Source organism: Mobula hypostoma, chromosome 2 (assembly GCF_963921235.1).
Source record: "Mobula hypostoma chromosome 2, sMobHyp1.1, whole genome shotgun sequence".
Classification (NCBI taxonomy): domain Eukaryota; kingdom Metazoa; phylum Chordata; class Chondrichthyes; order Myliobatiformes; family Myliobatidae; genus Mobula; species Mobula hypostoma.
The window spans coordinates 196,207,752-196,220,148 of record NC_086098.1 but is presented as its reverse complement, the minus strand read 5'-3'; the positions used below and the strand labels follow the sequence as shown (position 1 = coordinate 196,220,148).

General features: G+C 41.6%; 1 protein-coding gene across 5 annotated transcripts in view; it reads left to right on the top strand.

Annotated features, from left to right (window-relative positions):
• Positions 1-12,178, top strand: part of tpd52l2b (tpd52 like 2b) — a 66,727-nt gene extending 54,549 nt beyond the window's left edge. For all 5 annotated transcript variants that reach the window (XM_063041348.1, XM_063041350.1, XM_063041349.1 and 2 more), the window contains one exon: positions 11,291-12,178. In XM_063041348.1, coding sequence (XP_062897418.1) covers positions 11,291-11,398 — 108 coding nt within the window. In that variant the 3' untranslated portion in view covers positions 11,399-12,178. The remainder of the gene's footprint in view (positions 1-11,290) is intronic.
• Positions 12,179-12,397: the final 219 nt, after the last annotated feature.

Genomic DNA, 12,397 nt, shown 5'->3' with positions numbered 1-12,397 from the left:
TTGGTGATGAGGCAAATAACAGCAGCACTATTTACATATTTTAGAAAAAGGTGAGCGACAGCTGAGGGGGGAAAAATTATGCATTTTAACGTGTTCTTCAAGTCATCTCTACTAAAAGCAGAGGAGGCCACTCTTTTATTCTTTATTGCAATTCATCTTGGTTTCCCAACAGAATTGATGAATGCCCACAAGAAAATGAATCTCTGGGTAGTATATTGTGACATAGTGTACTTTGATAATAAATTTACTTTGAACTTTAGAACTCTCTGAGTGACTGACTAAAAGATCATTTTGGGGCATATAATGCTTGAAGACAAAATCATTTTTCCAGCTGTAAATAATACAAAACCTCTAATATCTAAAGCAGGTCCACGTGAAGAGTAAGGGCAAGCAGTTGTGAAATAGAAACATAGAAAATATAGCACAATACAGGCCCTTTGGCCCACAAAGCTGTGCCGAACATGTCCTTAGAACTACCTAGACTTAACCATAGCTCTCTATTTTTCTAAGCTCCATGTACCCATCCAGTAGCCTCTTAAAGGACCCTATTGTTTCCGCCTCCACTGCCGCCGGCGGCAGCCCATTCCACGCACTCACCACTCTCTGCATAAAATGTGATTTGGTTGCCTCTTAACTCTTGGTCTTATACCATTCAGAAATTTTATTTTGCATAATACTGCTGAAAGAGCAAAAAGATTATTTAAATAGGAAAATAGTTGCTCATACTTGCAGTATATGGATAAACTTAATTTAAACAGTTTAATGCACAGAAACCCAGGAGAAGATTATGGAAAAAAAGGTATTTATTTCTTGTAACACACATAAAAGTTGCTGGTGAACACAGCAGGCCAGGCAGCATCTCTAGGAAGAGGTACAGTCGACGTTTCGGGCCAAGACGCTTCGTCAGGACTAACTGAAAGAAGAACTTGTAAGAGATTTGAAAGTGGGAGGGGGAGATCCAAAATGATAGGAGAAGACAGGAGGGGGAGAGATGGAGCCAAGAGCTGGACAGTTGATTGGCAAAAGGGATACGAGAGGATCATGGGACAGGAGGTCCGGGGAGAAAGAAAAGGGGGGGGGGGAGAACCCAGAGGTTGGGCAAGGGGTATAGTGAGAAGGACAGAGGGAGAAAAAGGAGAGAGAGAAAAAGAATGTGGGTATATAAATAAATAACAGATGGGGTATGGGTGGAGGTGGGGCATTAGCAGAAGTTTGAGAAGTCAATGTTCATGCCATCAGGTTGGAGGCTACCCAGATGGAATATAAGGTGTTGTTCCTCCAACCTGAGTGTGGCTTCATCTTTACAGTAGAGGAGGCCGTGGATAGACATATCAGAATGGGAATGGGACGTGGAATTAAAATGTGTGGCCGCTGGGAGATCCTGCTTTCTCTGGCAGACAGAGTGTAGGTGTTCAGCGGAACGATCAAACGATTATTTCTTGGGGTTTTTTATCTACGTCATATAAGTTCTTTGGGCTCCCAACTATATTGGTACAGCCTTATTAAAGCTCAAAACTACTCATGTAAGATGAGCAACTGCATATGAAGTAAAAATAGGTGGAAAAGCATTAGATCAGATAGACTGTTATTTGTTCTATTAATGCTTAGAAGTTGCACCTGAGCTGTATGAGGATTTTGCCTTAAAATAAAAACTACTTTTGATTTGTGTAGGGCAACTTCAGAAGTAGTCTAAATGTGGCAAGGAAGGAAGTTTTTGACTGATCACAAAATTGGCTTGTGTAGAGATTGGTCAGTAAGTACAGGTAACAGGCTGGTGTAAATAGAAAAAGATCATTGGTGGCCCGTGATAAGAAATGGTCTTGTACCAAATATTAATTTTTTCTTGTTGTCTCAATCAGATTCAAAAAAGGCTGGAAAAACTCTCTTCATCTTGGGCAACGCACACAAAATGCTGGAGGAACTCAGCAGGTATGGCAGCATTTATGGAATTGAATAAGCAGTGGACATCTCAGTCCGAAACCTCAGCTGTCTATTCGTTTCCATAGATGCTGCCTGACCTACTGAGTTCCTCCAGCATTTTGTGTGCACACGTGTGCTTCTTTGGATTTCCATCATCTGCAGAATTTCTCATGTTTATGCTGTTCATCTTACCTGTTCTGTATTAATATCCTGAATCTGTTTGAAAGATGGAGGTTGTAGATTGTTTAATTTATCATGGTTTTAATATAATTCTGAAGTTTTTAATTCTGGAGAAGAAATTGGACAGCATTGCTAAGGGTACAAAATAGAGAATTAATAATGCTGGCAGTACGAAATTAATGTATTGCGAGAAAAGGTGTTAAATGAAAGCTTAGGTGTATGAAGTGTTACAACTTGGTTTTGAAGATGCATTATGGGTTATATGGCTTGGAGGGTTAGAAGGATCAAAGGTAGTCTGTACCTGAAACTTTGGTAGTAGGGTAGAATACAAGACCCAGAAAATGAGACCATGGATAAGCATTTAGTGGAAAAAAACAAAGTGATGGTAGATCAAAAGGAAACTCCGAGAAAAGTCGGGAGGAGAGAAAGCAGCGCGCTGCGCGTGCGCAGCCCTCCGGTGAAAAATGATATCATATCTGTTAAATAGGGGCCATGGACAATTCTGATTTGATGGAGAGGGATGTGAAAGCACAGAGGGACATCTTGAAAAATTTCTGAAACGCTCGTTTGCTGCTGTCGTTACTGCGCAGTCAGGAATCTTTCGGAGGGAAGCCCTCAAAATCCCCGGCTTTGCCTGCTGTTGGCGACTGAGAAGGAGGTCGAATCGTTCGGATAGAGATGGCGCTCAGTACTCGGTGTCGGAAAGCTGATTAGAGCTCGAAGTTTTCGGATGACTCAGAGTCGGACCGTGGTCGGGTATGGCAGGGAGAGTTTTTCTTCCTTCTGTCTGCGTCAGATGTGGGACATTTGAGAGACTTTGAACTTTTACTGTGCTCATGGACTTCTTCATCAAGTTATAGTATTGTTGCACTGTTGTAACTATATGTTATAATTATGTGGTTTTGTTAGTTTTTTTCAATCTTGGTCTGTCCTGTGTTTTGTATCACACCGGAGGAAATATTGTATCATTTCTTAATGCATGCATTACTAAATGACAATAAAAGAGGACTGCGTGTCTTCATAATCTAATCTAAACAAGTGCTGAAAAGCTAAAATAAAACAATGTTGGAAGCAACAATATTTGTGGAGATAATATGATTAAAATTTCAGCTGAGTATCCTTTCTTCAGAAGTGACTGGGACAACAATTTGCTTTTTCCTCAAGGCTTAATTTTAAGAAACTCGCCAAGTCCTCAAGCAGAAACTGAGATTAAGCAATGTGAAGTCGAAGGTCATCAGAAACATCAAGTTTCACTTTAAATATTTCGTGCATATGTAATTGGAGATGATGCCAAGTTGTACTGGTGCACAAGTTGCATTTCCACCTCTGTGAAAGGAGATGAGTTTGGGGAAGGTGCACACTGGGAACAGATTGTACTCTAGGGGTTTAATAGTTGATGGATACAAAAGGATCTATCACAATTAATAACCAAGTTCAATAAACTGTGAATTTAATTTTTACTTGGAAAAGAAAGATTATAAAATTTTTGCTCACAATGCTGTGAGCTTGAATCCTCAAGTCCTTGTCTTTTCTGCGTGGTTATTACTGGATTGTTTTTGGCCTTTTTAGGAATAATCTACAATTATGTTGTCCATGAATGTTTTTCATTTAAAGTGTTTTAGTCTTTTTCTTTTTCAGAAACCTTAGAACTGAGTTATCTTTCTAATGTTTTTCCAGCAAGTGAGCAGATATTGTTTAAAATCACATAATCAGCCATGGTGTCTTTGTGGTTCCCTACTGGATCTCTAGAAATGATTTTCCTTCTAATTCTGCTCTTGGGTTATTTGCTAACATAAGGGCATTACAATAGAAATTTTTAAGCAAATTCTGCAGAAGAAGAAGAAAATTATCTAAAGCTCTACTTTCAAATGAAAATATATTATACTCCTTAATCTTAGTTTTGTAATTACCCTAATTTTGTAATAGCAATGATACCTGGTCAGTGCCAACATCCTTGACCTTCAGCTGCATGGAATGACAGTGCAAGTATGTTTCCAAATATCTACAATCAGAATCAGATTTATTATCACCGGCATGTGATGTGAAATCTGTTAACTTTGCAGCAGCAGTTCAATGCAATGCATAATCTAGCAGAAAAAAATAATAAAATAAAACATTAATAAACAAGTAAAACAATTACGTATATTGAATGGATTTAAAAGAATGTGCAAAAACTGTATATTTTTTTAAAAAAGTGAGGTAGTGTCCAAAGCTTCAATGTCCATTTAGGAATCAGATGGCAGAGGGGAAGAAGCTGTTCCTGAATCACTGAGTAGTGTGCCTTTAGTCTTCTGTATCTCCTATGTGATGGTAACAGTGAGAAAAGGGCATGCCCTGGGTTCTAGAGGTCCTTAATAATGGGCGCTACCTTTCACAGATACCACTTCAAAAAATGTTCTGGGTACTTTGTAGGCTGGTGCCCAAGATGGAGCTGACTAGATTTACAACCTTCTGCAGCTTCTTTTGGTCCTGTGCAGTAGCCCCTCCACACCAGATAGTGATGCAGCCTGTCAGAATGCTCTCCACACTACAACTATAGAAGTTTTTGAGTGTATTTGTTGACATGCCAAATCTCTTCAAACTCCTAATAAAGAATAGCTGCTGTCTTGCCTTCTTTATAACTACATCAATATGTTGGGACCAGGTTAGATCCTCAGAGACCTTGACACCGAGGAACTTGAAACTGCTCACTCTGTCCACTTCTGATCCCTCTACGAGGGTTGGTACATGCTGCTTCGTCTTAGCCTTCCTGAAGTCCACAATCAGCTCTTTCGTCTTACTGACGTTGAGTGCCAGGTTGTTGCTGCGGCACCATTACACTAGTTGGCATATCTCACTCCTGTACACCCTCTCGTCACCACCTGAGATTCTACCAACAATGGTTGTATCGTCAGCAAATTCGTAGATGGTATTTGAGGTATGCCTAGCTACACAGTCATGTGTAGATGGAGAGTAGAGCAATGGGCTAAGCACACACCCCTGAGGTGCGCCAGTGTTGATCGTCAGCAAGGTGGATATGTTATCACCAATCTGCACAGACTGTGGTCTTTAGTTAGGAAGTCGAGGATCCAATTGCAGAGGGAGGTACAGAGGGCCAGGTTCTGCAACTTCTCAGTCAGGATTGTGGGAATAATGGTATTAAATGCAATAATGGGTTAAAGGTTATTTCCTGACATACTATGCTTAACTGTAATGAAAATCTTAGGTCTGTGTTCCCATAGGTCTTGCCTTTCTCGTACTGGGTTTTTGGTGCTTAAGTGACATTTCAATGCAATGCTGGTTCATTGCTTTGTTACTGGATGTTCTGTTTGCTTATTTACATACTGTAATATTGTGATCTAATTCAGAACTGGAGCTCTTTCAGTAACATCCTTCGAAGTAATGTTGAAAGCAATTCAACTTCCTTTTATCTATCTAGCAAACCCGATTCACCCGTTAAACTTCCCATTCTGGCACTTCGATTTTTTTCACAACATTGCTCTTCAAAGTCTACAAACCATTAAAAACAATTTCAGGCAGTGGGTTTTAAATTTACTCGTTATAGTTGTTTTCCTTTGTCGTGCAAAGTTTAAGGTGATGATCCAGGTTTGCCATTCATATCCCAAAATCTTGTGCATCTTTACAAATTCTGCTTTCAACTTATAAGGGAAAACTTGCAACTGGAGTAACTTCTGCTGTTTAATACTGGTCTTATTTTAAGAAGTTTGTTTTTTCTTGTATGTCTTCCTCAACCCCTTTGTGGCTCCCTCCTGGATCTCTAGAAATGGTTTTCCTTCTAATTCTTCTGTTGGGTTATTTGCTAACATAATTTTGATACCAGGTTTTGTTCAGCTAACCAACTCTTTGAACTGAATGATTGATCGGGTTGATTTTTTTTCCTTCCTCTGCATTGTTCTCATGTCTTCCCAGCATTAAGCAGTTTAGTAATGAATTCTATGACTTGTATCTTGTTATATTAAATGTGATTAAAGCAGTAGGCATCTTTTTAGACTGTACTGCCTTTTGGATGTTTAATTTGTTTATATTATGGATATGAAACTTTTTGTGGGGCTACTTGAAAACCAAACTGCTCTCAGTTTCTAATAACTGGTAATAAAGCTAATTTGAACCGAATCCAGTTCACCCAACTCTTTTGAGCTTTCTACCCTGCACTGGCATTCACCCAAGCAATATTTGATTTTTAAAATGTTATTGCCTTTCTCCATCTCTGCCATCTTCAGCCTCTTAATCCTTGTAGAATTCCATGCTGCCACAATTTCAAAATTTGGATTACCCTCAGATTTAATTGACACATCATTAATGGTGTATGTGTGCTACTTTCCCTCATCCAGTACTCATTAACATTAAATTCTGCTTAACTTAGTTGCTTATTTTATAAACTTAATATAAACCCTTAGCTGCCTTCTCTGATTCAGTGGCTCTTTATATTTTGTGAGCACAAAATAACCTGCAGATGCTGGGGTCAAAGCAACACTCACGACACGCTGGAGGAACTCAGCAGGTCGGGCAGCATCCGTGGAAACGATCGGTCGACGTTTCGGGCTGGAACCCTTCATCAAGACTGTAGGGGGAAGGGGCAGAGGCCCTATAAAGAAGGTGGGGGGAGGGTGGGAGGGAGAATGCTGGTAAGTTCCAGGTGAAAAACCAGTAAGGGGAAAGATAAAGAGGTGGGGGAAGGGAGGCAGGGAGGTGATAGGCAGGAAAGGTGAAGAAAGAATAGGGGAAAACACAATGGGTAGTAAAAGGAAGCGGAACCATGAGGGAGGTGGTAGGCAGCTGGGGGAGGGGGCAGAGTGACATAGGGATAGAGGAAGGGAGGGGGAGGGAATTACCGTAAGTTGGAAAATTCTATGTTCATACCAAGGGGCTGGAGACTACCTAGACGGTATATGAGGTGTTGCTGCTTCAACCTGAGTTTAGCCTCATCATGGCAGTAGAGGAGGCCCTACTGCCTGGACATATGGACATATCTGAATGGGAGTGGGAAGCAGAGTTGAAGTGGGTGGCTACTGGTAGATCCTGTCTGTTTTGGCAGACGGAGGGGAGGTGCTCGACGAAGCGGTCCCCCAGTCTGCGTCGGGTTTCACCGATGTAGAGGAGGCCGCACTGGGAGCACCGGATGCAATAAATGACCCCAACAGACTCACAACTGAAGTGTTGCCTCACTTGGAAGTACTGTTGGGGCCCTGAATGGTGGCAGGAGAGGAGGTGTTAGGGACAGGTGTAGCACTTGCGCTTACAGGGATAAGTGCCAGGTGGGAGATCCATGGGGAGGGACGTGTGGACCAGGGAGTCGTGGAGGGAGCGATCCCTGCAGAAGGCGGAGGGGGTGGAGAGGGAAAGATGTGCTTAGTGGTGGGGTCCTGTTGAAGGTGGCAGTAGTTGCGGAGGATAATGTGTTGGATCTGGAGGCTAGTGGGGTGGTAGGTGAGGACAAGGGGAACTCTGTTCCTGTTGTGGTGGCGGGAGGATGGGGTGAGAGCCGAAGTGCGGGAAATGGAGGAGATGCGGGTGAGGGCATCATTGATGACAGCAGAAGGGAAACCACGATCCTTAAAGAAAGAGGACATTTGAGATGTCCTGGAAGGGAAAACCTCATCCTCGGAGCAGATGCGGCAGAGACGGAGGAACTGGGAATAGGGAATGGCATTTTTGCATGTGGCAGGGTGGGAAGAGGTATTGTTGAGGTAGTTATGAGAGTCAGTGGGCTTGTAGAAGATGTCAGTGGACAGTCTGTCTCCAGAGATGAAGACCAAGAGATCGAGAAAGGGGAGAGAAGTGTCTGAGATAGACGAAGTGAATTTGAGGGCTGGGTGGAAGTTAGAAGTAAAGTCGATGAAATTGACGAGCTGAGCATGGGTGCAGGAAGCAGCACCAATGTAGTCGTCAATGTACCAAAGGAAAAGTTGGGGAGCAGTACCAGAATAGGTTTGGAGCATAGACTGTTCCACATAACCAACAAAGAGGCAGGCATAGCTAGGGCCAATGTGAGTTCCCATAGCTCCACCCTTGGTCTGAAGAAAGTGGGAAGAGCCAAAAGAGAAGTTATTGAGTGTGAGAACCAGTTCCGCCAACCGGAGGAGAGTAGTGGTGGTGAGGAACTGGTGAGGTCTATTATCCAGAAAGTAGTGGAGGGCTTTGAGGCCTTCTGCATGGGAAATGGAGATGTATAGGGACTGGATATCCATAGTGAAAATGAAGCGGTTGGGACTGGGGAACTGGAAGTTATTGAAGAGGTGGAGGGCATGGGATGTATCCGGGATGTAGGTGGGGAGAGACTGAACTATGGGTGACAAAATGGAGTCCAGGTAGGCAGATACAAGTTCGGTGGGACAGGAGCAGGCAGAAACTATGGGTCTGCCGGGACAGTTAGGCTTGTGGATCTTGGGGAGGAGGTAAAACCGAGCGGTATGGGGTGTGGGAATTATGAGTTTAGTGGCTGAGAATGGAAGGTCTCCGGAGTTGATGAGGGCGGTGATGGTATGGGAGACAATGGTTTGATGTTTTTTGGTGGGGTCCTGTTCCAGGGGTAAGTAAGAGGAGGTGTCAGAGAGCTGTCATTTGGACCCCACCACTAAGCACATCTTTCCCTCTCTGCCTTCCGCAGGGATCAGTCCCTCCGCGACTCCCTGGCCCACACATCCCTCCCCACGGATCTCCCACCTGGCACTTATCCCTGTAAGCGTAAGTGCTACACCTGTCCCTATGCCTTCTCTCTTGCCACCATTCGGGGCCCCAAACAGTACTTCCAAGTGAGGCAACACGTCACTTGTGAGTCTGTTGGGGTCATTTATTGCATCCGGTGCTCCCGGTGCGGCCTCCTCTACATCGGTGAAACCCGACGCAGATTGGGGGACCGCTTCGTCGAGCACCTCCGCTCCGTCCGCCACAACAGACAGGATCTCCCAGTAGCCACCCACTTCAACTCTACTTCCCACTCCCATTCAGATATGTCCATACAGGGCCTCCTCTACTGCCATGATGAGGCTAAACTCAGGTGGAGCAGCAACACCTCATATACTGTCTAGGTAGTCTCCAGTCCCCTGGTATGAACATAGAATTCTCCAACTTCCGGTAATTCCCTCCCCCTCCCTTCCCCTATCCCTATGTCACTCTGCCCCCTCCCCCAGCTGCCTACCACCTCCCTCATGGTTTTGCCTCCTTCTACTACCCATTGTGTTTTCCCCTATTCTCTCTTCACCTTTCCTGCCTCTTACCTCCCTGCCTCCCTTTCCCCTTACTGGTTTTTCACCTGGAACCTACCAGCCTTCTCCTTCCCACCCTCCCCCCACCTTCTTTATAGGGCCTCTGCCCCTTCCCCCTACAATCCTGACGAAGGGTTCCAGCCCGAAACGTTGACCGATCGTTTCCACGGATGCTGCCTGACCTGCTGAGTTCCTCCAGCGTGTTGTGAGTGTTGCTTATATTTTGTGGTCTGTTGAAAGGTTTATAACATTGTACTGTTTCTGTATCCAATTTATTTTAATGTAATGTTGAGACCAATGAAGCTGTTCAGTATTTCCCATACTTCTATTCTGACAAGAATTTAAAATGAATATTTACTTATTTATCTATCAGACAGTTCTTCAGCCTGATCCATACAATTTTTAGGCACTTTTGATTCTAGGTAACCAACACTGGAGAGCTTGTCACAGCCCAGATATTTCTGTTTAAAAGTTGTCAAGGTTATTGACGAGGCTTAATCATCACCTTTTGAATTACACCTGAGTGATCACTTGTACAGATTATTTCATTGTTTTAATGGAATTATTTAATGGGATCTGAATCTGTTTTGATCACTAGCCAAATACAACCACCAATTTAGGTCTTTGTACAGTTGAAATGGAAGTTACTTCATTTCTAGAGTGGATATTGCTGATTGCTTGTGACTGATGAGGGGCTTAAAGGGTGTTTTTTTTGTTTTTATGATATTCAATTAGTTGTTTCAGGTCTGATTTTTCTCTCCTTTAATTTTCCCACTATTTTACTAGCAAGTTATTTTGAAATTGAATTACGGCATCATAGGTTAATTCTGAAATTATTACTTCAAAGAATGTTCACCCCAATCTTCATGTTTTACCTCCTTAGAAAATTTGTTTAATTTGTTGATTGTGCAATCTTGCGGTGTTCACTCTAGAAATAATTTATAAATAAAAATCTCTTGGACAAACTGAGGCACTACATTAATTCATATTATGAAAAGTATTGAAGTAGTTGAATACATTTTCAGAAGATATTTGAAGTCTATCTCAAAAGGCAAGTTCAACAAAATTGAGACCCATGGATTTTAAGGGTGAACAGCATTTGGGATAGGAAATTGGCTTAAAGGCAGAGAGCAGAGGTAATTAGCGAAAACAACAGAGACCTTAATGACTAGACAGAGTTGTGTACTATGCAGTCTCCAGATCTGCAGAAGATACAAACCTTGGCTTTATGGAAAGAATGAGCCAACATAGACTTAATGGCAGAGTTATAAAGCGTGTGCAGGAATTTCAGTATATTTGGGTATACGTCAAGAATTGCGGCAGGTTGGGAGTGTGATTTGTTCTGTATTTTGCACTCATAGGGGTAGGGCATACAAAACAGGACATTGACTCACTTTCAAGCAGTGGTTAGACAACAATTGGAGTGTTGTGTTCAGTTCTTTTTGTCTAACTTTAAGGTTGAAAAGATAATTTAAATTATTGGTGATTCTGGGAACAAGGGATTTTGAATGTTAAATTTCATCTGGATAAACTGGGATTGTTCCCCTTGGAGCAAGAAAGGTTGAAAGAAGATTTGATAGTTTTCATAGCTGGTTTAGGTAGGGTCATTGGAAGGAAATTGATGTCATTTGTGGATGATCCAAGGGGCAGGTTGTAAAAATTTTTGGCCCAATGTTTGAAGCACATGCAAAGAAAAACTTTCGTATTTAAAAAAAAAGTAGGTGGCCCTAAGCTGTCCTATGGGTTGAAAGGAACAGTCATTAAGAATTTTTAATATGGAATTTGAAAACTCAGCAGTTTGAAGGACTATGGGGAAAATAGTGCAAAATGGAAGTTGATAGAAATGCCTTTCTTGGGACTGCAGTAGACTCAGTGTATTGAAGGATGCCCTTATCTGTGAAAATAATTCATTTATTTTATGCCCAAATTTTGTCTCATGAAAAGTATTAGCTATGTTTTCTAATATGTTTTTGTTTTTGTTTCAGGCTAAGGTTATTGGAAATGAAAATAATGTTAAAGATGGCTATCATACTCCTAGTGCTACAAGTCCAAGTACAGAAGAAAAGCTACCACAGGACAATGCACCTTTCTGAACAAGAGTTGCAGTTTTCAATACCTGAGTTGCTGATTTCCAAATCTGTATGTTGAATTTATTGCAATTGCAAACATCGCCTATTGTACATATGGTTAATTAATGCCCATTTTGGAGAAGTGTATTTCTGCTGTTCTGGAAATCTGATAACCACTTTGTATGTGTAAAACTTGGAGAAAGAAAAAGACCCAAATTCTGTCAAATTTGAAAGTCTCAGATTCTCTTTATGAAATTACCAATAAAATTAGCTTTGAGTACTTTAACCCTCATTTTCAACAGACTTTCAAGCACACTAACTATGATTCATATCATACTAGCCTTATTCTGTGCTTCAACTACACTTCTGTAATTTTGGGACAGGACTAGATAGAATGGAGCAGCTGGTACTGAGGAGCACTTATTTGGTCAGGGATTACTTCTGCTTTTATTTTATGTCCAGCGGCTTTAAATATGTTTGTACATCTAGATTAGTGACTGAAGCATGCTGATTTTTCTTTTCAGAAGGTACAACAACCAAAAAGTAGACGACTGGATGTATGCTACAGTCTGTATCCTGTGGGCTAAAGGGATATAATTGTGAAATTTTGTTGGGGTTTAATGGAACGAAACAAAGTCTAGAATTTAGTTTAGAATGTTTTGATGCATAATGGGTAATTCTTTGACCATTTCTGTTTGCAAACAAAGATGGGGTTTGGCTTGCTGTTACATGTATACTAGGGTTTCATTGTATATTTCCCTTTATATCACTAGAATGCTCACAATAAAAAAATTGGTTATTAAAGCTGTCTCAAAGAGTGAGATTTTTTTTTCAGTTGTCTCCAAACTGGCTTCTTGTAATGCCCAAGTCTGAGCGTGAACAGTGCTTCCAATATATATTGAATTTGATTATTTTCTCTTAGAAATACTACCAATAATTGGAGGTTGTATTCGATCTTTGAGTCTACAATATGGGGTGAAATATAATTTGGCCAGGACTGTTTCCATGCAATAAAGTCACCAG